The 21151-nt window shown below is 40.1% G+C and overlaps 1 protein-coding gene across 9 annotated transcripts in view; it reads right to left on the reverse strand.

Annotated features, from left to right (window-relative positions):
- Positions 1–20189, reverse strand: part of CTSO (cathepsin O) — a 27244-nt gene extending 7055 nt beyond the window's left edge. For 3 of the 9 annotated variants that reach the window (XR_015726512.1, XM_087866540.1, XM_087866539.1), the window contains exons 1-8: positions 19982–20188; positions 11179–11287; positions 10475–10614; positions 8421–8588; positions 7081–7202; positions 1900–2063; positions 1240–1332; positions 776–855 (exon numbers count right to left, since the gene is read on the reverse strand). Coding sequence is in view for 8 of the 9 variants with exons in the window: in XM_087866540.1 (XP_087722666.1) it covers positions 785–855; positions 1240–1332; positions 1900–2063; positions 7081–7202; positions 8421–8588; positions 10475–10614; positions 11179–11287; positions 19982–20128 (1014 nt within the window). In the remaining variant the exon portion in view is untranslated. Of the gene's footprint in view, positions 1–775; positions 856–1239; positions 1333–1899; positions 2064–7080; positions 7203–8420; positions 8589–10474; positions 10615–11178; positions 11288–19981 lie in introns of all 9 variants that reach the window. The other 6 variants (XM_087866542.1, XM_087866541.1, XM_087866544.1 and 3 more) reach the window with 4 other exon arrangements.
- Positions 20190–21151: the final 962 nt, after the last annotated feature.

Consider the following 21151-nt stretch of genomic DNA (forward strand, 5'->3'; position numbering starts at 1 on the left):
AGAACAGAACACTGATGAACTCTCATGGATCCTACTTTATGGAACCATTGGCTGAATCGAAATATAAGCTCTCAGACTTCTTTTTTTTTTTTTTTAAGGTTTTATTTATTTGTTTGTCAGAGAGAGAGAGAGAATGAGCAGGAGCAGGGAGAGGGGCAGAAGGAGAGGGAGCGTCGGATTCCCCGCTGAGCAGGGAGCCTGATGGGGAGTTCGATCCCAGGACCCTGGGATCATGACCTGAGCTGAAGGCAGATGCTTCGCCAACTGAGCCACCCAGGTGGCTCAAACTGTAACTCTCTTTTCTCAGTCTCACTCTCTGGAGGGTTCTACAACTTTTAGAAAGTTGTACGTATGTTAGGAATCATTGCAATGAGAAATTAAACGATTGCTTTCATATGCAGTATAGTTTGGGTCAAACTCGATTCATAAACTGTGATTTCCTAGATCAAAAATTCGAGAATATAGGTTTACATATAGGTTTTAGAAAACAATTTAAAATACTTAACTAGCTATTTTAATTTGGTTTGTGGTTAACCAAAAACAAAATTGTTACTCAGGAAAAAAGCAGGTGGTCGCTTCAGCCCCTCAATTCTGCTGTATGTTTTGCTTGAGTCTGTAGGTGACAAGGGGCATATTAAATCAGAAACAATCCTAATGCTCAGATTTCATACATTTCGACACAAAGAAAAAGCAATTCTTGGTATCCTTGAGCAGGTGTTGTGGTGCACAAATTAGGAAAATTGATTCAGTTATTAAAAATAAATTGGGGAGGCACCTGGCTGGCTCAGTCAGTGGAGCGTGCAACTCTTGATCTTGGGGTTATGAGTTCCAGCCCCAGGATGGGCGTGAAGCCTGCTTAAAAAAAATAAACGAAATAAATAAATTTTGGAGATGTCTTTGGAGACTCTCAGCCTCCTCAGTTGAGTATTTACATGGTTTTTGAAATTAACTTTGGTAAATTGGTACTTTGTCTTATCGTATTTTGCAATTATATTCGTTTTCACTGCCATCCCTCTTCCTTTTCAAAATGTGAATGTGTGCAATGTGTCTCTTTAAGGAACATTATTTTATTTTTATCAATTGGCTAAAGAATGAAAATTATTATTGTAAAAGTGGTCTGAACACACTGGAAGCAGACTATGGACTTAAATTATTAGCGTACAGGTTTATAATTTTAATATTTTCAAAGTGTCTTCCTGGGCATTTAGCCTGAAGTTTAAACGTGAATTCATGACTTACCACAAATATTGCCTCCCATTTTAACACGGGCATAGCCATCTACTCCCCATGAACTTCCCCACGAGTTCCGCACAATCCAGTATGGAGTACTTCCTACAAAACATAAGATGGTAGCAGACCTTGAAAACTTCAGATTTTGTTGTGAATGCATGTTTATTTAAAGTTTAGTTCTTGATAAGTATAGCAGCTTTTAGCAAAAGATTAAAAATGTAATGTGATGCTAACATAAACTAAGTAAATTTGAACTGCACTTAGTGTCACACTCTAATTAATGGAAAATGTATATTTGAATCGGATAGCATGAAATGAAAACATATACACAATTCCAGAGAATAAGGAAAGCAAAAAAAAAAAAAAAAGAATTTTCAGATACGTATAATAAAATTACAAGCACTTCTTCCCCCCCCCAACAATTATTCTAAACATTCCAGGTGGAGAATGCACATTATTTAAATCAAGAATTACATTTATTTTAACAAGGTTGTCCTCAAAAGTGACCATGACAGGGTATTTATACCTGGAAGTCTACTGAAAAGTTGTAAAGGTCTTAGGAGGACTTAGACCCAGAAGGACCAAACTTCAGCATTTTCAAGGATGGTGATCATTTGTCAGTCAGAGTTCAAGCTGGAAAGCAACCAATCAAGTCTTATCAGCACTTACCTATTTTATCAAACCCAGTTATGAGAACTGCATGATTTGCTTCTCCACTGGAGCAATGGTGCTGTATTATTCCTCCCAAATAGTCTTGCCAGCTCACTGCATCTACGACCACTACCAAGGGGCCAAAGGTAAGAAGTGCTTTTGCCATTTCATCTTCTTGGTCACTACCGAAAGAGGAAATACATGGTTAAGGAGTTGTTTTTAAGGTAGAGATATTTTATAAAAATAATCTATTTAATCTGTGTATGGTTAGGAGTAGGTTTGGTTGCAATTACAGAAAACCTAAAAGATGAAAACTAGAAGTCTGGGAGACTGGGTAGTCTAGGACTGCTATGGGGCTCCAAGATACCAGGAAGCCAGAACCTTTCTATATTCTTGCTCTACCATGGGAGGCTTCCATAGCCAAGGTCAATTAATGGCCCAAGGTGGCTGTAGGAGCTCTTGCCATTTAACACATATTTCAGACAGCAGAAAGAAGAAAGAAGTGCTGTATTCTGTCAAGAAGACTTCCCAGAAGTAACACACACACTCTGCATAGGTCTATATGGATCTCATTGGTAGGACTCAGTTATGGGGCTAAGATAGGAAATGGAGTTTTATAGCTAGCCGGCAAAGTATCCAGCTATAATAGGGGGATTCTTTTAATAAGGAATGTGAGAAGACTGAATGCGTGGAGATATATCTCTGCCATACCACGTGAGAATCAGGAGACTGACCAACTTATGTGAATGAACACCAAATGCAGAAATCAGGGGAGAGTGTTACAAAAAGTGGCAAATGTCCTTATACGACAGAAGCAATGTTAAGATGCCAGGAGAACTAGGACTAGATTGCGAAGGCTGTGAAAGACACAGTTATTGCTCTCACACATGGACACCTACTGATAAAGTCTAATGTTACACAACATTTGGCCATCATCGATCTTGGAAGTATGTGATTAAACCATTATTTACCCTTTTAAAGGTCAGGCTTATGAGTGAAGGACACTGAAACCCAGTTACTGCTATTTCGAGCTATTAAGATAGCATTTGGTAGTTTATTGCTGCAGAAAGCCATGGGTAGATTAGTAGCTCCAGAAAGTAAATAATCTATCATCATAACCTGCTGGGGGTCAGTTTCTATCAAGGGGATATTTTGTCCATGGATGGGGGAAAATTGAGTGCATGAGAGAATTTATTGAGATGGAAACTACACATTCATTCTAAACATTTATTCATATTACCTGTTAATGTGAAGATCTTTTTTGGGAGAACTATAAGCAGTCAATTCTAATTTTTTGCTACAATAATAATAACTTGTATTCATTAAGATTACCCCGAGACAGGCAAAATTGTAAAATTCCTATAAGGCATCATGGTAGGGCATAGGCTTTGAAGATCTGCATAGCTGGGTACAAATTACAGTTATAGACTGGAGTCATTACCGTCACACTGGAGTCCAGTGACTCCAGCAGGTGACTAATGTCACCTATGTTGCAAAATCAATATAAGGATGAAATTGCAGGGATAAATTTTATAGCATGCCTAACATAAATTACACTCTAAATTTAAAAGAAATAGCTTCCTTTCCTCATTTCTAAATTACCTAGTAAGCCAATTTTGTTCAGCATAGGTTTTAGGGTATAATGTATATTTTATCGTGTTCCAATTTTTGAATATTTTGTTATCCAAATATGACAAATAGGATTATCTCTCTAAAAGAATGATACAAGTGTCTCTACGTTTGTAAGATGACAAAAGATATACTGTTAAATATATGACATCAAAGGTCCAGGGACAGGGAAAGCATGATGGAAAGAGAAAGATCAAGAAGGCAAAACATTTTTTTAGAACGCAAAGGGTAAAATAACATTGTAAGATCAAAGAAACAAGTGAGTAGTAGTCTCTGCTTTGAGGCAGAACTAAAGAAAGATACCAAAGATACTGGAAACTACGAAATAGGAGGATATGCCATAGTCCAGACCAGCAGGCAAATGTTTTCTTTAGCCCCAGAACTGACTAGCATTGTTATCTTTTGTGTTTCAGAAAGATGTTGGCTTTTAGCTAGTTAAAATATATTCCTAACAGCATCTTTATTTCCATTATTCGCCCAACATAGAATTACAATTGACCACTGAACTGGGGGTTAGGGGTGCCGAACCCCACACAGTCAAAAATCCGCAAGTAACTTTTGACTTCTCCAAAACTTAATAGTCTACTGTTGACCAAAAAACTGACTGATAACATAAGCAGTCCATTAACCCATCTTTTGCACAATATATGTACTTAATACTGTATTCCTACAATAAAGTTAGAGAAAAAGTTATTATGACAATCATAAGGAAGAGAAAATACCATACTATACTGTACTTCTTGGAAAAAAAACCCGCTTATAAGTGGAATGTGCAGTTCAAACCCATGTTGTTTGAAGGCCAACTGTACTATCAAAATACATAGTGTTGATAATGGATATATTATCCAACACTGTTTCTGTAGGCTTAATGTGGCCCTATAGTTAGTTCGCTAGCTCTGTGACCCTCCCTGAGTCTCCGGAACCTCCCATGTGTCAGGGCTCTGGTCCAGGGCCTGATTACAGCAGTTGCTTGTGCAAAATCTTCCCACATCCTCTGGCCCGTTATCAGGGTGGTGCAATCAGCCAGGCTTCCAACAAGGAGCCCCTGCAGCTCTTTGCCTGAGGCCCTTCTCTCTTAAAGACCCAGGACATCAAGCCCGCCACACACCTCTACCCTAGCAGCCCTCAACTGACAGGGAAGGTAGTAAGCATCACTTTGGGTGAGATAACTCTGAAATGCCTACTTTTCCTTGGCCCCAAGAGCTCCCTAGTAGGATCAGTACCCTCAGTACTAATTTGCTGAATAAGAAAACCCTGCTTTCCCCGTTTGGTCTCATTTCCCTGTTCCCCTGGTGTTTCCAGAGACCACGGCTTGAGCATGACATTCCTTCCTGAATCTGTTCCTGTCTCAGACTTTCTTGTCTCAAGTAAGAGTTCATTCCATTCTTTGAGGTATTCAGGCCAAAAAGCCTGGACTCATCATCCTTGACTCTCTTTCCTCTCATCCCCTCCATCAAATCCTTCAGTATATTCTGTGGGGCTTTATATTCTATGAGGTCTATTAACCTATGACGTCTCACGTCTAAGACCATTCTTCTAACACTGCTCCAAGGTCATTAACCGATAACTTTGATTACCTCATCTCCAACTAGTCTTGTCCATCTTGGGACTACAGTCCTATTGGCTTCCTCATCGTTCTTTAAATATGTCAAACCTGTTTCTGTCTCAGAGCGTTTGCACTTATGGGTCCTTCTGCTTGGAACAGTAGTTCCCCAGATATCTACATGGTTAAGTGCCCACACTTCTCCAGGTCTTTTCTCAAATGTCTTCTACTCAAGGAACCCCTCCCTGGCCACACCTTTTAAGACTATATACTCCCCTGACGCTTCCTCTTCCTCCCACTGTTTTACTTGGTTTTCTGTAGAAATGGTTACATCTAACATTCTGTACATATTTTTACTTGTTTTCTATATTGTCTTTCTCTATCACTAAAATACAGCCAGGGGTTTTTGTCTGTTTTGTTCACTGCTGGATCCCCAGAGCCTGAAACCATGTTTGGTACATAGTTAAATGAAAGAGTCAATCAATGAAAGGTCTTCTTGCAGAGTCTAACACAATTAGCACTGTATTATCAGAATGCTTATGTTCAGTGTAAACGTAGTGATTTTTTTTTTAATAGGGACCTTTTTCTTCTTAACCAAAGGGTCAGATAAATCATGCTTCAGGTCCAATGCCAGTGACTTTTACATTTCCTCTCTCTCTCTTTCTCTCTAATTCAGACTCATGCCTATTCTTCTTTTGTGTCTCCCTATTTTTTTGTCATTTTGCTACTCACGATGAGGGAGTCCCTGAAATTTTTAAGTGACATGTTATGGTTTTGTTTTTTTTTTAAGTGACATTTTGAAAATCTAGTTCCTTCCTGTGCATATGCTTCACTTATACTCTCAGGGAATTGACAGCTTCTAAAGACACACGTCCTCATTGTTGAATGTGTGTTTCCCTTCAAAAAGACGCGGAACAATGCACTCAGTGACCCTGCACATTTTATTACAGATTCTGTGTAGCTTGCCATCTGTGGAATCAAGGCTCCCTGGTGTGGTTCCTAGGGTCACCCCGAGAGCCCTTGTTGTAAGCAGGAGCTGTGCTGACAGTCTGCCAGGCCTCTGGTACACTTAGGCTTATTTAGAAGGATTCCATTCTGTTCAATGATCCAATTTCACCCTTGATTTCCTTCAGATCTCATGGGTTGACACCATCTGGATCAAGAGATTCTTTTATATTATAGCAGTATGTTTTAGGCTAGTCTGTCACCTCAGCTGAAGATAATTTACTTCCTGCTTTCTCTGTTTCAAAAGACTGTGCAAAGATCCCTTTATATTTTTTTAAATGAAAAAACGAGTTAGTTGAATCTTCCTTAGTCCTATTATCCCTGAACACCTACTTTGCACTGTGTCAAATGGTCACAATGGTTTTCTAGTTGGCTTTTCGTTTTTCATGCATTTTTAAAGCATTTTTTAATGACTGTTTTCCCCTGAACCTCTCCGAGGTCATCTCACCCTTCAACTTCCAGCACAAGTCCCTTTCCTCTGCCTCTCCTCATCTACCCCTGCATGCCCCTCGAGCCCACGGTGTATGCGACATAACCCACCTCCAGTAATATAGTCTTACTTGCTTCTAACATGAAAGTTTCAGTTTATGCTTTTCTTATAGCTGATGCCTTAAAAAAATGCAAGCGTGTTCAAAAAAATACTTCTTGGGAAGCAGACTGCTTGATATTCACTGGAAAGTCTATACAAAGCGATTCTGGATCAATTCAAAAGTGAGACCGAAATACACAAATGACAATTAGGACAACTCAATTTGTTAAAAGGTAAGTGGTAAGTATAAATTATACCTTAAACTGGATTTAAATCTGTTAATTCTATTATAAACACAAATGGAAAAATAAGAAGATCATATTTAAGAAACAGCATCCATAGATAGCCCTCCATCGGTCTCTCTACCAAAAAGTAGGTCTTAAAACAATTACAAGTATTCAGTGATGCCTTCCATTCAGTTATTAATCCTGAATAGTCAATAGATCAGAAATAAAGAAATACAGAGAGAGGTACAATGGAATAAGACAATTACCTGAAGTCATACGCAGAATAACCTTTGATTGAAAATCCAGGGTGTGAGTCAGAAAAGTAATGGCACAGGCCATTCTGTGCTTTAAATGGGTACTCTGAGTCTCTCACCAGTTTTACTTGCGTCTAAAAGAAAATAATCATCCAAAGCGTTCTCTATTTAAAATGAGTTGTTTTAGAAATCAAGTAGAACTTACTATAATTTGTCCAAATAAGATTCAACTTGGCCACATCCTCATCAGGTGGTTGTTCTTTAGGTTACTAAGATCTTAAATTCAATCTTTAGGGGTTTGTTATGGATATACTAAGTAACTAAACTCAGTATCTTTCTCTTTTGCTCTTTTTTCCCCTATCTCTTCCTTCCTTAGACCCTCCTTCCATTTGATAATAGTCTTATTGTTTTTCTCCTGAGGTTGCAATAGGGCAACTCATTTTCTTTCTAGAGCTTGGTTCTGTCGGCAAGTCTTTGAGACTCACTCAGCACAGGCGATGGGCAGATCAAGCATTCTTTCCATCCACGTCTCCCTGTGCCATACATCTAGCGTATGTCACATATTTTTTAGTTGTCGATAGATAAGCCTCCTTTTCTGATTCTGGGCTTATAGAAGCCAGGGGACACACGATTCATTGTTGCCTCTGATGTGTACAGAGAAGCTTCTGGCATGTAGTCACTCAAAATATGGCAAACGAACGAGGAAAAAATATTCCAGTTTGGGAAATTCCAGCTTGACAACTTTTACCAAACATAGCAACACCCTTATTGGCTGGCTTCGTGCAGTTGGTCCCGGATACAGGACAATGTCAGAGTCTCCTAAGAAATGGAGGACGCTTTGGTGTATTGGCTAAGGCCCTCCAGTGAGAGGCAGGAGACTTAACACCCAGTCCTGGCTCCGCTACGGATTTGGCAACACGATCTCACCTCCCAGGTCTCATTTCTTCATCCACATAAAGAGTTATTAAATTTGCTGATTTCTATTGTCCCTTATATCTGCGATATTAAAAATTTTTGTGGAAATAAGTAATTATATGCTCTAATCTTTCTGGGACATTATGTGATCCGTATCTATGAAAAAAAGCATTTACCTATTAAGAAATGCTAAGAAAGAACTATACATATTTTTCTGAAAACAAATCGAGGCAAGACTTTTCATACTTTGCTCTCTCAATAGCTGACATGCCTGAAAGCTATGCATTCTCAAATTTTCTGATTAATTCAGGCTTTGGCCATTTAAGATTCCGAATTTAAAAACGTTCTTTGGTATATGAGAGTACTGATGAAATTCTGCATGCACGTTAAATAACAAAGAGGAAACAAAGAGTTTCAAAGGCTGAGAAGCTAGTCACCTTATTCAGCCAGTGCAAAGCGCTGACAGTGGAGCCCCCACTGCAGCCGTAATTATTATACGAACAGTCAATGACCTGCTGTACGCTTAGGGCTTCCAAAGGCTCCCCTTTGATCGCATATGCGGATTCCACAGCACCCACCACGCTGAAGGCCCAGCATCCTCCACACTGTTTTAAAAATAGAAATAGCACTGTATTTATTATCAAATAAAGTTCGAGTTTGCCAACATCTCTAAATATCACAAGTTAGCAAGTCAAGTAAAGTGAGCAGAGTCTGGGGGCCTACAAAATATGAATGCCCATCCTATAGATTTTCAAACTGATGAAAGAAAAGATCAAAATTCTCTCTTAAGCACCAAAATATAATTATTAAAGATACACTTGTAATCGCCATTGTAAATTAGACAATGCAAGATAAAAGCGAATTTTAGAGATTGAGAGACTATCTGGATGGTCTCATGAAGACTAGTCAGTTCACTGAACGTGATTTCTGTTTCTAGGAAGTGTGCCAACTCCCACCCACTCTTCAAGCCCTCTTGTTTCTCCCCTGACACTCTGCCTCTATGGCACCCACCATCTCCACCCCATGGGGCAGAGGCAGTGATGGGGTGACGTGGGGTGAGGATATACGTCGTCCATGTTGAACTCATTATTTGATGGACACGGGAGCCGAATGAATTACTTCTTAGGCTGTCAAGGTGCCAGCATGGGCATATCACAGATATACACACAAAATGTCATAATGCTCAAAACCATACTGGTCATTCCTCATTCAAATATTGGCTGACAATCTTCCTGATTCTGGACCTATTAACTTGATTTTATTGGACAAACTGGAATGAAAGCATAAAAGAGTTGGTCCTGAAAAAAAAGGAGAAGATAGAGGAAATGAAATCAAGGATCATGCACGAGGAAGAAGGATCCATAGAAAAGGCAGAGGTAAAAGTAAGGTCTGAAGGTGGGCAGCACTGACTTCATCCCAGGCCATGTGGTACAGAGTTAGGCAAAGAAAGGACGAAGAACAATTGGTTGACTTTGTGGAGTCGTGTTGAGCAACTTTACGGCTTTAAGGGTCTTATTATGTCTAAATCTCCAGCACAGGAAAAGAGGCACTAAGGAACTCTATTTTGGGGTCTCCATCCCTTGAGAAAAGTGACTACGGGTTGCTGACACCATACCTCTAGCTAGTGTTAGTTTACTTTCCCATAGCTGCCCCCGGAGGGCAGTTTCTGCTCAAAAATATCTCTCCAATATATTCCTTTAACTCAAGATTACTAATTAAATTGTATTCTTTTATACGAAATAGACACTTCCTGGAAGGATTCTGTTTCTGACTAATTCACTCATCATTATGAATTCAATAATAAAGCAAATGATTTGGTGGTAAAACTTAAATCATTAACAATAGATATATTAAAAAAAGAAACACTAGATGTATAATCTGAGAAGAAGGAAAGGATCATTCTAAGTAGACAGTGACTGAGAAACTGCTTGGTCTAAAACACTATACACGGGGAGCCTGACTGACCTGGTGAGGTTTCCACTGCAGAGAAATTGAGACTATATCCCTGCAGTTAGGGGGTTGATTTTTCCTGGTGAGCTGACATTCCCTATGCCAAGGGGGTGTAGAGGGGTAGGTTTTCAAAGAAAATAAAAGTTGGCCTTGGGGCGCCTGGGTGGCTCAGTCAGTTAAGTGTCTACCTTCGCCTCAGGTCATGATCCCAGAGTCCTGGGATCAAGCCCCACATTAGGCTCCCTGCTCAGAGGGGAGTCTGCTTCTCCCTCCCCTTCTCATGTGCTCTCGCTTGCTCGCTCTCTCTCTCTTCCTCTCAAATAAATAAAATCTTAAAAAAAAAAAAAGTCAGCCTTGACACCTGCCTCTCTTTTCACTAGAGATTCTCCCTTCATTGTCATTTCTGAATAACTGGAGTGTGATTTTTACCAGGAGAAATGACAGCTTCCATTACAAGTCTGATTCAACTGGACCTCAAAGGTGACTTCCCATGCGTGTTAAGATGATTTTAAAAAGAACAAAAAAAACCCCTAAAACTCACAGTCTGCTGGTTCCTCACTTGGGTGACAACACGCTTGTCCCGCCAGTCAAATCTTAATGGTAAAGACACATTGGGTATGGATGTTTGCACCTCGGCTCGGTATCTGGGCAATCTGGAAGATTTGCTCCTTAAATAAATAGCTGAATAGAAACAGGAAATGAAAAGACAGCCAACATTATGTTATAGGGAGGGCCCCCTGGGACTCTTTTTGGAGGAATTTTTCAAACACAAACAGTAGCTTTCTAGTAGAGCCTGCTATTTGTGATTTTCCTTTATCCTTTTTCATAACTTGAAATGCAGTGACTGAAAGCTAAGGAATTCCTACAACAGGACTGGAGCTACCACATCAAAGGACTTGTCTGATAGAACTCGGTCAATAATAAAAATGAGTATAATTGACATCATTCGCTTTATCATAACCCATGGAACTGTGGATGTCTAGAATAGAAATAGCACTAAAAAAACGCTGAAGGAATGAAACATTGGCCCTTACAGCCACATGGAAACATCTATAATGATAACATTTAGATCTTAAGTGGTAATTTGAAGACAGTAGCCAGGAATTTACATGCTTGACATTCAATATTTAATAAATGTTAACTACGACCCAACTTACTAGATTCACAATTAAACAATTCCTCAAAAATTAAGGAAACAAATCAAAATCAGGAAACCGAACAACTAATAGCACAATCACACCATACCTTTAAACTCTTCCGGAAACAAACAAGAAAATTGATTCATTCCATAGATGGCGCTGGAGTTTTCACGAGGGAATACGGAATTCAAGTATCGATGTCTACTAAGGCTTTCCTAAAAGAAGAAAAACGTTAATTTACATCACCTATGATAACTTTGCAGAGCAATGCAGAGCAATAACTTGGACGTATTTTTCAGGTATTAGAAGCAAAGCTTATTTATTTCCTGCAGATTACCTCCCCATAGCTGCCCCAGGAGGGCAGTTTCTGCTCAAAGATATCTCTCCAATATATTCCTTTAACTCAAGATTACTAATTAAATTGTATTCCTTTAATATAAAATAGACACATCCTGGAAGGATTCCGTTTCTGACTAATTCGCACTTCATTATAAGACCTCCAGGTCAAATTTATAGATATTTGTATGAAAACTAGCCCCTGAATTCAGGTATATTTTTGAGGCTGGGAAAGGTATGTCTTATCCATTTATAATTCCTCTTCACTAAGCATGTTGAAAGCACTAAATATGTGTTCGTTGAACATAGTGGAAAAAATAAAATGAATTGCAAACAAACACTAGATGCTAGTGGAAACTGTCACCAATAGGCAGTCATTCGATCAAAAAATTATGAATTTGGAAAGTGTGTCTGTATCTTTGTATTTCCCAGCACTATGTAGCAAAGCATGAAAAAAGAAAGTAAATAATAAATAAATATGATTCTAGTTGAGGTTTATAGATGTCTCCATGTCCTTAAGGGTAAAAAGTCTTTGTCAAAGCGATGAAGTGCTGGAAATGTTCCAGGAAGATAGATCGGCTTGTCTGTCTGGAGGGAAAGTCTGACCAATATTTACAGATTCCCCAGCGCTGATTTTGTGATAATTTATCTTAAGCTTGTCTTTTTTGACCACATGCCTCAATTTCCTAATGCTAACCAACTGTGTAGGATAAATACAACTTCAGGGGACTACCATTTGGTAAGTTTCCAACTCTAGCTCTTACATATTTGTTTATGCATTTACGTGTGTATTGTGGTCTTTCTCACAAACCCCTAAGTAAAATGAGGGCGAGACCTGCCTGTCTTGTTCATCGCTGTATTCCCCACACTGAGCACATACCTGGCACACAGTGGATGCTTAAGTAACATTGGTTGTTGAATAAATACACAAATGACATTTTATATACATCATGCCCTTAAGAGCTTTAGGCTGTTTATTTTTTATTTTTATTTTTTTTAAGATTTTATTTATTTATTTGACAGAGAGAGAGACAGCCAGCGAGAGAGGGAACACAAGCAGGGGGAGTGGGAGAGGAGGAAGAAGCAGGCTCATAGCGGAGGAGCCTGATGTGGGGCTCGATCCCACAACGCCAGGATCACGCCCTGAGCCGAAGGCAGATGCTTAACCACTGTGCCACCCAGGCACCCCTAGGCTGTTTATTTTTAAGCAAATGATTACTGGAATTTATCATAATTTTACTATTTCCTTATTGACCATGCCTGGAAGGATTGTTAATGAAATAATAAACAGTTGTTAAATATATTTTAGGTACTTAAAAATAATCTTGATAAAGCAGAGTTCTGAATATAATTTAGAAAGGAGATGTATAAATATAAAAGTAGAACAGAAATACAAAGCAAATATCTATATTCCAGGTGACAAACAGGAGCCAGAGACCGCTAGCTGCTAAGGAATTCAAAATTCATTCATTTTATAAGGATTGGCTGAGCATCTTTGTGGGTTAGAGTAACCAGGGACGGCACTGAGAATGTAGACACCAAGAATGCATAGGGAAGCACGTGGTAGCCAGGAGGATAGGCCTCACAGACTTCCACCTACAGGGAACTTGTTTGCTGCATGCTGAATTACCACAATTACACGAAGAGAGGCCACGGTTCCCACTCGCTGCATCTAGCCAATGACTGAGCCCTGAGGCTGACCTATTTTAGGGAAAAACCGGACTCCCCTGAAAGCTAGCTGGTGATTAATGAGTCCCTGATGGTTTCTCTGACCCTTCCTTCCGCTGCAGGGCAGTCTACAGCACTTTCCCCAATCTTTCTTCCCTCTCTTCTTCACTCAGGGTCAGAGTTGCATTGCAATCAGATGGCTCTCCCTGACCCTCTCCCCATTGCACTCAGTCATTGGTCTCCCGATAAAGAAATTAAAAAAAAAAGGATAATTATCCTTATCAATATCAAGAATGAAAAAAGGGCCATCACTACAGATGCTTCAGTCATTAGAAGAATAATATTTTGAAGACGGTAAGCCAGTAAGTTTCATGAATGAAATGGCCCAACTCTTTGGACGTCACCAACTGCAAAAGCTGAATGTAAGAGGAATAGAAAACTTTAAGCTGAGATGTCTTGTTTGGTGACTTCTACACAATTAAAAAAGAAATAACACCAATCTTATTACATTCTTTGAGAAAATAAAAGAGAAGGGAACACTTTGCAACTTATTTAATTTATTTATTTATTTGAGATAGAGACAGTGAGTGTGAGAGAGAGAGAGCATGAGCAGGGAGGGGCAGAGGAAGAGGGAGGAGCAGACTTCCCACTGAGCAGGTGGCCTGAGGTGGGGCTGGATCCCAGGACTCTGGGATCATGACCTGAGCAGAAGGCAGATGCTTAACCCGACTGAGCCACTGCAACTTATTTTATAAGGCCAGTACCCTGAGTACAAAACCAGACAAAGACATCTCAAGAAAATAGAACAACGCACCAATAGCCCTCATGGCTATAGATGCAAAATCCTTGAGAAAATATTAGCACATTAAATCCAGCAATATATAAAAAGAACAATGCATCATGTTCAAGTGAGTTTTATTAAAAAATGTTACATTGGTTTAACATTTGAAAAGCAATCAGCATAATATACCGTATTAATGGAATTTTTAAAAGAAAAGCAAAATCATATGATATTTTCAGTTGATGCAGAAAATGCCCTAGACATAACTCAGAACCTTTTCATGATAAAAATCCTCAGTAAACAGTGCATGAGAGCAAATTTCCTGGACATGATCGAGGGAATCTATGAAACACCTATATCAACCAGAGGCCAACTTCTAAAACAATCCCATTTGTGAATTTTGTATGTCTTGCCAGTGCCATGATTCCTCTCATTTCATGGCTGCCCATAGCCCACGCTAAGGCTATTTGATTTTTAAAATGTGATTTCTTGCCAAAAACAAAGACCTCTAAACCCCAAAGTGCTCTGCTTTGCCCTGTCTCCACCATTAATCTCACCCCCACTTTTTTTATTTTGCAAGACCACTAAAAATATTAAAAGTGCTTCCCATGAGAATTTTGAACAAAGCATAATTCTCTTGTACATTTATATACACACACAGTAGATTTTTCTACTCTCTTCTCAGTTTTGCAACAAATGTCTTAACCACATTGCTATGCAATCTTTGGCTATATGTCGAACCTCTTTGGTCTTTATTTTCTTCATTGACAAAGGGGGTACTTCTGACCTGGCAGAGCGTGAGGATTAAATAAAATAACGTTCGGAAAACTCAAATCACAGCGTCTGACAGAAAAATGTTAAATTAAGTACTCCCATGCTGGATCCTCTTTTTCCCTTCAAACACAGAACATTTGGATGTAGAAAATGTCCTTAAAAGATCATGTGTTCAGGTTTTCTTAGATTAATGTGGAGCTAATCTTTCTCACAGAATTACAAATGACCAATTATCAATTCAAAGAAACAGATGGCTTTCACAGTAAAATAATATTATCAGTATATCTAAGAATATTTATTCTCCTATTTGCTATAACAGGAGGACACATATCAAGTCACCTAACACAGTTTCAAATCACTTCAATTTTTTAAAAAAAGATTTATTTGACAGGGAGAGAGAGAGAGAGCACACAAGCAGGGGAGAGGCAGGCACAGGGAGAGGCAGACTCCCCGCTAAGCAAGGAGCCCGACAGGGGGCTTGATCCCAGGACCTTGAAATCACAACCTGCACAGAAGGCAGGCGCCCAATGGACTGAGCCACCACATGCCCGCAAATCACTTCAATTTTAAAAAGCCCTGTATTTCCTTTCTGGAATTGACTATTCTTTCCAGGACCTTTTCTGGTTTACTTCGATTCCTTCTATGAGAGCAGATTTCACAGAAGCACCACACACTGTGGGTCAATCGAGCTTCTGTGCCTCCTCATGTTAACAACTGCTGTCATAGAGTCAATCATGAGTCAAGGACCCACCACCACGTGTTCTTAACATAAGGCGGTGGAGGAGATCGTAATGGTATAATAGTGCAGTAGACTATACATACAGTACAGCCAACGTGCCTAAAGCCATATCAAATATTAAAGTGAAAGACCTGAGCCTTACGCTCACTTGTGAAGGAAGAGAGTAAAGTGCTGAGGAGTCCACAGGACACATCATTAGGAGTTCTGAAAGGTAAGGAAGTGTGGAAAACAGACGGGTCATGTGACGGTGATCGATTTTGCACTTACAACGTGGTGTGTGCTCCCTTCTAATGAATCCACGCTTCGGTGGGATGAGCTGTACATTGAAATTACTACAGAAGCAAAAGGTGCATTGTAAGACCACCTTCTGTGTAGCACTCTAAATGCATTCTCCCTTCTGTTATTTAGACTTTTCCCTCCACAGCCCTCACTTGTCGATTCTGAGGTTTGGTGTAAGACAAATCATACATTTTACGTACGGATTTAAAATGTTCTCCTTGTTGGTGCTTTCGTTTCTTTCTGGAAGTTGCGGTAAGTCCAGGGATGAGCCAAAAGCTAAAATGTTTGTAGGCAGTGCTGGAGCTTTGCTGAGAATTTCTCTCAAGACTTGGGAGCTGTAAATCTTAGATCAGTGAATCTCAGCTGAGGCACTCTCCCTCCTTCCTCCTCTGCCCTCCCAGGGATTTTCAACAATGTCTGGAGACATTTTTGATAGTCGCTACTGGCACCTAGTGGGTAAAGGCCAAGGACACTGCTAACCACACTGCGAGTGCAGGACGGTTCCCTGCAACAAATAATTATCTTGTTCCAAAATGTCAACAGTGTAGCTGTTGAGAAGGCCTCGACTAGAATAATAAAAATACATACTTTTATAAACTACTGCTTTACAAAAGTTACCTACACAAAGGATTTTTTTATATGTTGTGCTGATATCTGTGTAAAGATAATATGCAAGCATATTTATCATGCAAAGTAAAATAAAAAGAAATACGTAGTCATTTAGTATTTGTGTTTGTGCATGCACATGAAGACTGAATTGAAAAGCTACTCTTCCAAGAATTGGTTGAAGCAATTATTTTTCTAGCATATTAATCTTAACATTTTTCTGTTCGTTCACTGAAAAATGGATTATAGTACAACGTTTAAATAGACAATATTCATTTAATAGGCTATAATTTCTTAGAAGTTGGTACATTTTATATTCCCCACTGAATCAGAAAACCCAGACCAGCTCCTTACACGTAGTGACTATCAAAATGTTGGATAGATGGATGGACAGATGGACAAATGAATGAATAAATTCTGATCCAAGATTTCAAGTTTCTGATATATTTTCATTTTGGCAACACATGCATTAAGCCAGAATCATTGAAAATGGTTACTTGAACAACAGTATCTTACATCAAATTCGCCTCTGTTAGGCAGGCAGAAAATGTGGGTTAAAGCATTCTTGCATAGAGTGCATTCGGAGACGACAATCCAGATTTCAAGGGACTGATTATGGCAAATATCTGTGACTTAGGAATTAGGATCATTCATTGTAAAATCTTCTATTTATACATAAGCTACTGTCTTCTATTTATACACAAACAACATGCCTAACAGTTATAATGTAATTTTATTTTAACAATGTAGCATATATCATTTTATGGCAAGAATTTTTAAGGTGAAGATTCTGAAATTTTGCACACAAATCACGTGTGCATTGGCATATAAACATTATTCTGAAGTGAGTACATACAACTTTTATTAGTTCCACTGTTGGGTCTGTGACTTCTCGAAAGCATAAGAATACAAACTATTCTGTGGTGAAATAATGACCATCAGTAAATATCAGTGCACGCCCGGGTCTCAGCACAAAGAGGAGTTGACTGGATCCTCCATTCGGATTTTCCTGAGCCCTGGAAGTTTCTAAAGCAGTGGAAGAGCAGAGATAGGGGCTGCTATCCGTTTTCCCTCCCTCAGTTATCCTGAGAGGCACCCCATAATAAACCCAGTCTTCACCCAACAATAATGTGATGATAGTTTGTGAACAAGTGTCACAGATGCCACGTAACTTCCATTTAAGAAATATTCCCAGGAACTTATGAAAATACAGAAGGCAGGGGTGACAAGACCCTTTCACCATTCTCTGAACCCACCACTGTGAAAGACGTTACTAATCAATCAGACGCCTTCTCCAACTGTCTCCAACTGCAATCCCCTAAATACTTTTCAATACCATATTTCAGGCAGCCACGATTAGTCAATCCGTTTACAAGCACGATGAGACCTATTTGCTATCCCTAAATAAGAAACAAAGATCCAAAGACTACAGCTCTTGGTCCTCAGGATTTGTTTCCTTTTTATGCTATCTATGATTCTGGCCCAACATAGTGTTTTATGATTCTATTTTAATGTTTTAAATTTTATTTTTTAAGACTTTCTAAGAAAAGATTGATTTATTCATTTGAGAGAGAGAGAGAGAGAGAGAGAGAGAGAGAGAGAGAGAGAAGAGTGGGGGAGGGGCAGACGGTGAGGGACAGAATCTCCAGCAGATTCCGCACTGAGCACAGAGCCCCACGAGGGGCTGGATCCCATGACCCTGAGAGCATGATCTGAGCTGAAACCAAGAGTCGGAAGCTCAACCAACTGAGCCACCTATGGGTACCCCTATACATATTTTAAACTTTAACTTTACTGTGAATTGAGAACATTTTCTAGATTCTGCACAAAATTTACCTGATGGGTAAACAGTGGGGAATCTCGGCCAATTCCTAACGTGACATAATCTTATAGAAGTAATACTGAGTTTTAGTTATCACATATTTTTATCTATCCTGCTAGGCCAGAAGAATTCTTCCAAATGCTCATGGGTACCAAGGAAACAAGGCCTTTTCTATCTTTGCCTGTGTTCAGCCCTCTACTCCAGGTCCAGACATCTAGATTCTAACCCCAAGAGCGGCTCCCCCTTTCCAGCAATGTGTTTTGAAGTCTAAACACTCATTTCTGGGCATCCATTTCGTGGAGTAAATTCCCACTAGAAGCAATTGTTTTGAAAACTTTTCCAGGCTTTTCGACTCAAGGTTTTTAAATGTACTGAAAATCTTCATAACTGTCCTCCTCCACTTAAAACTTTCCATCTCTTGTCATGGATCCTTAAATTTTTCCTGAGAAGAGTTGCATTTTGTAGACATTTGTCTCCTGGATACAGCCTCTTCACAGGACCATTATGAGTAAATACATAAGTAAAATAGACATACTTATAAATTATATATGTTAAAAAATATATTTATTACTCGGGCCTCCTTGTGCCTCCAATCCTCCAATACGATTTTTTTGAGGAGGACAGCAGTGTGTTTATTTATTCAGTCAATGAATACATTATCAGTATAGATCAATGAATACATTATCAGTATAGATGAGATTGACTACCTTCTAAAGGGTTTGGGTCACCACCCTAGGCAGGCAACCAAGCTCAGGACGGGGGTAGAATACAGGACAGAAAGTTTGTTCTCAAGCAATTATGCCAGTGCTTCTGGTTTAAAAGCTAGAATGTAACTCAAGAGCCATAAAACAGAGACAAAAGCACACATCTTGGTGTGGGCAAAAAACAAGAGTAGGCAGAATCAGGCAGGGATGGGATCTCCTAAACACTGGAGTTTTCTAGGGGAGAGAGGAGGCGCAGAAAAGAGTACAGCTATAGAACTCCAGGAGACATCCCAAGACTACACCTGCGAAAAACTAAATATAATTCCAACAAGCATTATTACTAAATTCTTATTTTTGATTTAGAATGAATCAGTTTTCTTTCATAATAAAATGATGACTTTCATGATTTAAAAAATTGTTAAATGGTATCAGATATATAGAACAGTGTGAGGCAAACTCTAAATCAGTATCTCTAGGTTACAGAAAAAACCTATTTATACGCAGCTAACTCGGTTCATTCCAGAGGTTTAACGCTGGGGTAGAATCTAAGCATTATTATGAAGACTTTGGAAAATAACGTGAAAAGGAAAGGAAATGCTTCCCTCTTTTCAAAATCCGTCTCCACCAAGTCAAGAGGTATTTTAAGGTTGCTGCACTAGTTAAAGGAGCCCCAGTTCAGGAAAATCACAAATGGGCAGGGCTCTGAGCTTTCTTAAATGCAGCCTCTTTGTTTAGAACATTCTGATCAAAGGAGGTCACCAGCGCCCCCCTGCGGAAGAAAAAAAACCGACAGGCTTCTTTGGCTTTTATCAGGTTCCCGTGACTTTGGAAAGGGAACCGCTTTGGAAGGCCCGGGGAACCGTCTAGGGCTCTGCTAAAAGGGGTGTTTCTTCCAATCGAGAACACTTTGAACATATCCACTGACTACTCTGGGCTCATCCTATAGATCCACGGCGACAAATCTTCCCTGGAACATCCCATGTTTTGGTTAGCCCAGGCAAGGGAGAGCTGCCACGTGTGGAACGGAGGGAGAAGTTGCTTGCGAACTTCTCAGAAAGCCCAAACCTGTCACCGAACTGCGGGCCGGGTGACCATCAGGAGTGGCGGCTCTCAGTGACACCCCCCGCCCCCGCCCCAGTCCAGACCCGGGACGGGAAGGGGCGACCAGGAAACAGACACAGGGCAGCACGCGCTCGGTACCCGGAAGGCGGCTGCCTGTCGCTCGCGGCTCCGCGGCTCTGTCGCCGAGAAGGCGGCGCGGGGGTCCGCGGAGTGGCTGCCGCAGCAGCAGAAGCAGCAGAAGCAACAGCAAAGCAGCCAGAGCCTCCGCAGCGCCCGCAGCTCCATCCCCGCGCCCGGCGCCCAGCGGCCGCCAGCTCCCGCCGGGTTTCTCTTTCGATTCCTCGGCTCCTCCCCCGCCCGGGTTTACGGGGCGGGAGCCGCTGAGCAGGGTACAAGGTGCTGGGGACTCGGCCGCTCCTCTGCTCCCCAGGGCTGTGTACCTGGGAATCCGATTAGCTGCAAACTGTTGCGGTTTCGCTGTGGTGTTTTGTGGCAGCTTTAGGCACAGGGACCCTGTGCTTTCCGGTTACATCTCCCAGCTGTTAGAGGAAAGCCTGGGAGCCATTCCTTAAGCCATACGCGAGAATGTGCACTATTGTGTCACCAGCGCTTCGAGACTGAAGTCCTTTATTTTTCTTCCTTTTATCTCAAATTGAAAGATTCAGGCAGTATTTGAATTTAACTTGGCCTTATTCCTGTTGTCCTTGCTGCGATGGTCTCTAACATTTAGGACCTAATTCTAAAATGTTAGCGAATTACAAAGGCAAGCATTCCTTTAGCAGATGTTTATAAATACTCAACAGAAATTTGCAGTTGTGAAAATAATGCACAATTTCCTTATCTGTTATATTATGGCCATTTCAAAAACTCTCAAGCCTGTTTTACCATTTGCAAAGGAAGGCAGACGTAGCGCGTACTTCTGAAGTTTGTAATGAAATTTAAACATAGTAATCCACCTAAAACACTTTGCAAGATGCTGGCATATTTTAAGTGTTCAGTTTTGGCTATTATATGTTTAAGGTAGCTTCCCCCCCTTCATTTTATTATTGTAATTGCTTTCCACCTGCTCAGCTTAGTTCATAATAACCCATTCTTCATGCTTTCTTCTTGTTTTTATTTTTTTCAAACCACATCACTTCATGTTAACCCAATCCTAGAGGAGGGACCACAGAAGGAACAAAAGTAATGTTCAAATCAGTTAACATCCCAATCTGGCAACATCTCAGATTAGGGATTTTCCGGTGGAAGGGGGGGAAAAAAAGTCCCATTGAAGGATCCCCTTGAAGGCAAAAAAATCTCTTTCACATG

Source organism: Ursus americanus, chromosome 13, assembly GCF_024610735.1.
Source record: "Ursus americanus isolate L20-20 chromosome 13, mUrsAme1.1.p, whole genome shotgun sequence".
NCBI lineage: Eukaryota > Metazoa > Chordata > Mammalia > Carnivora > Ursidae > Ursus > Ursus americanus.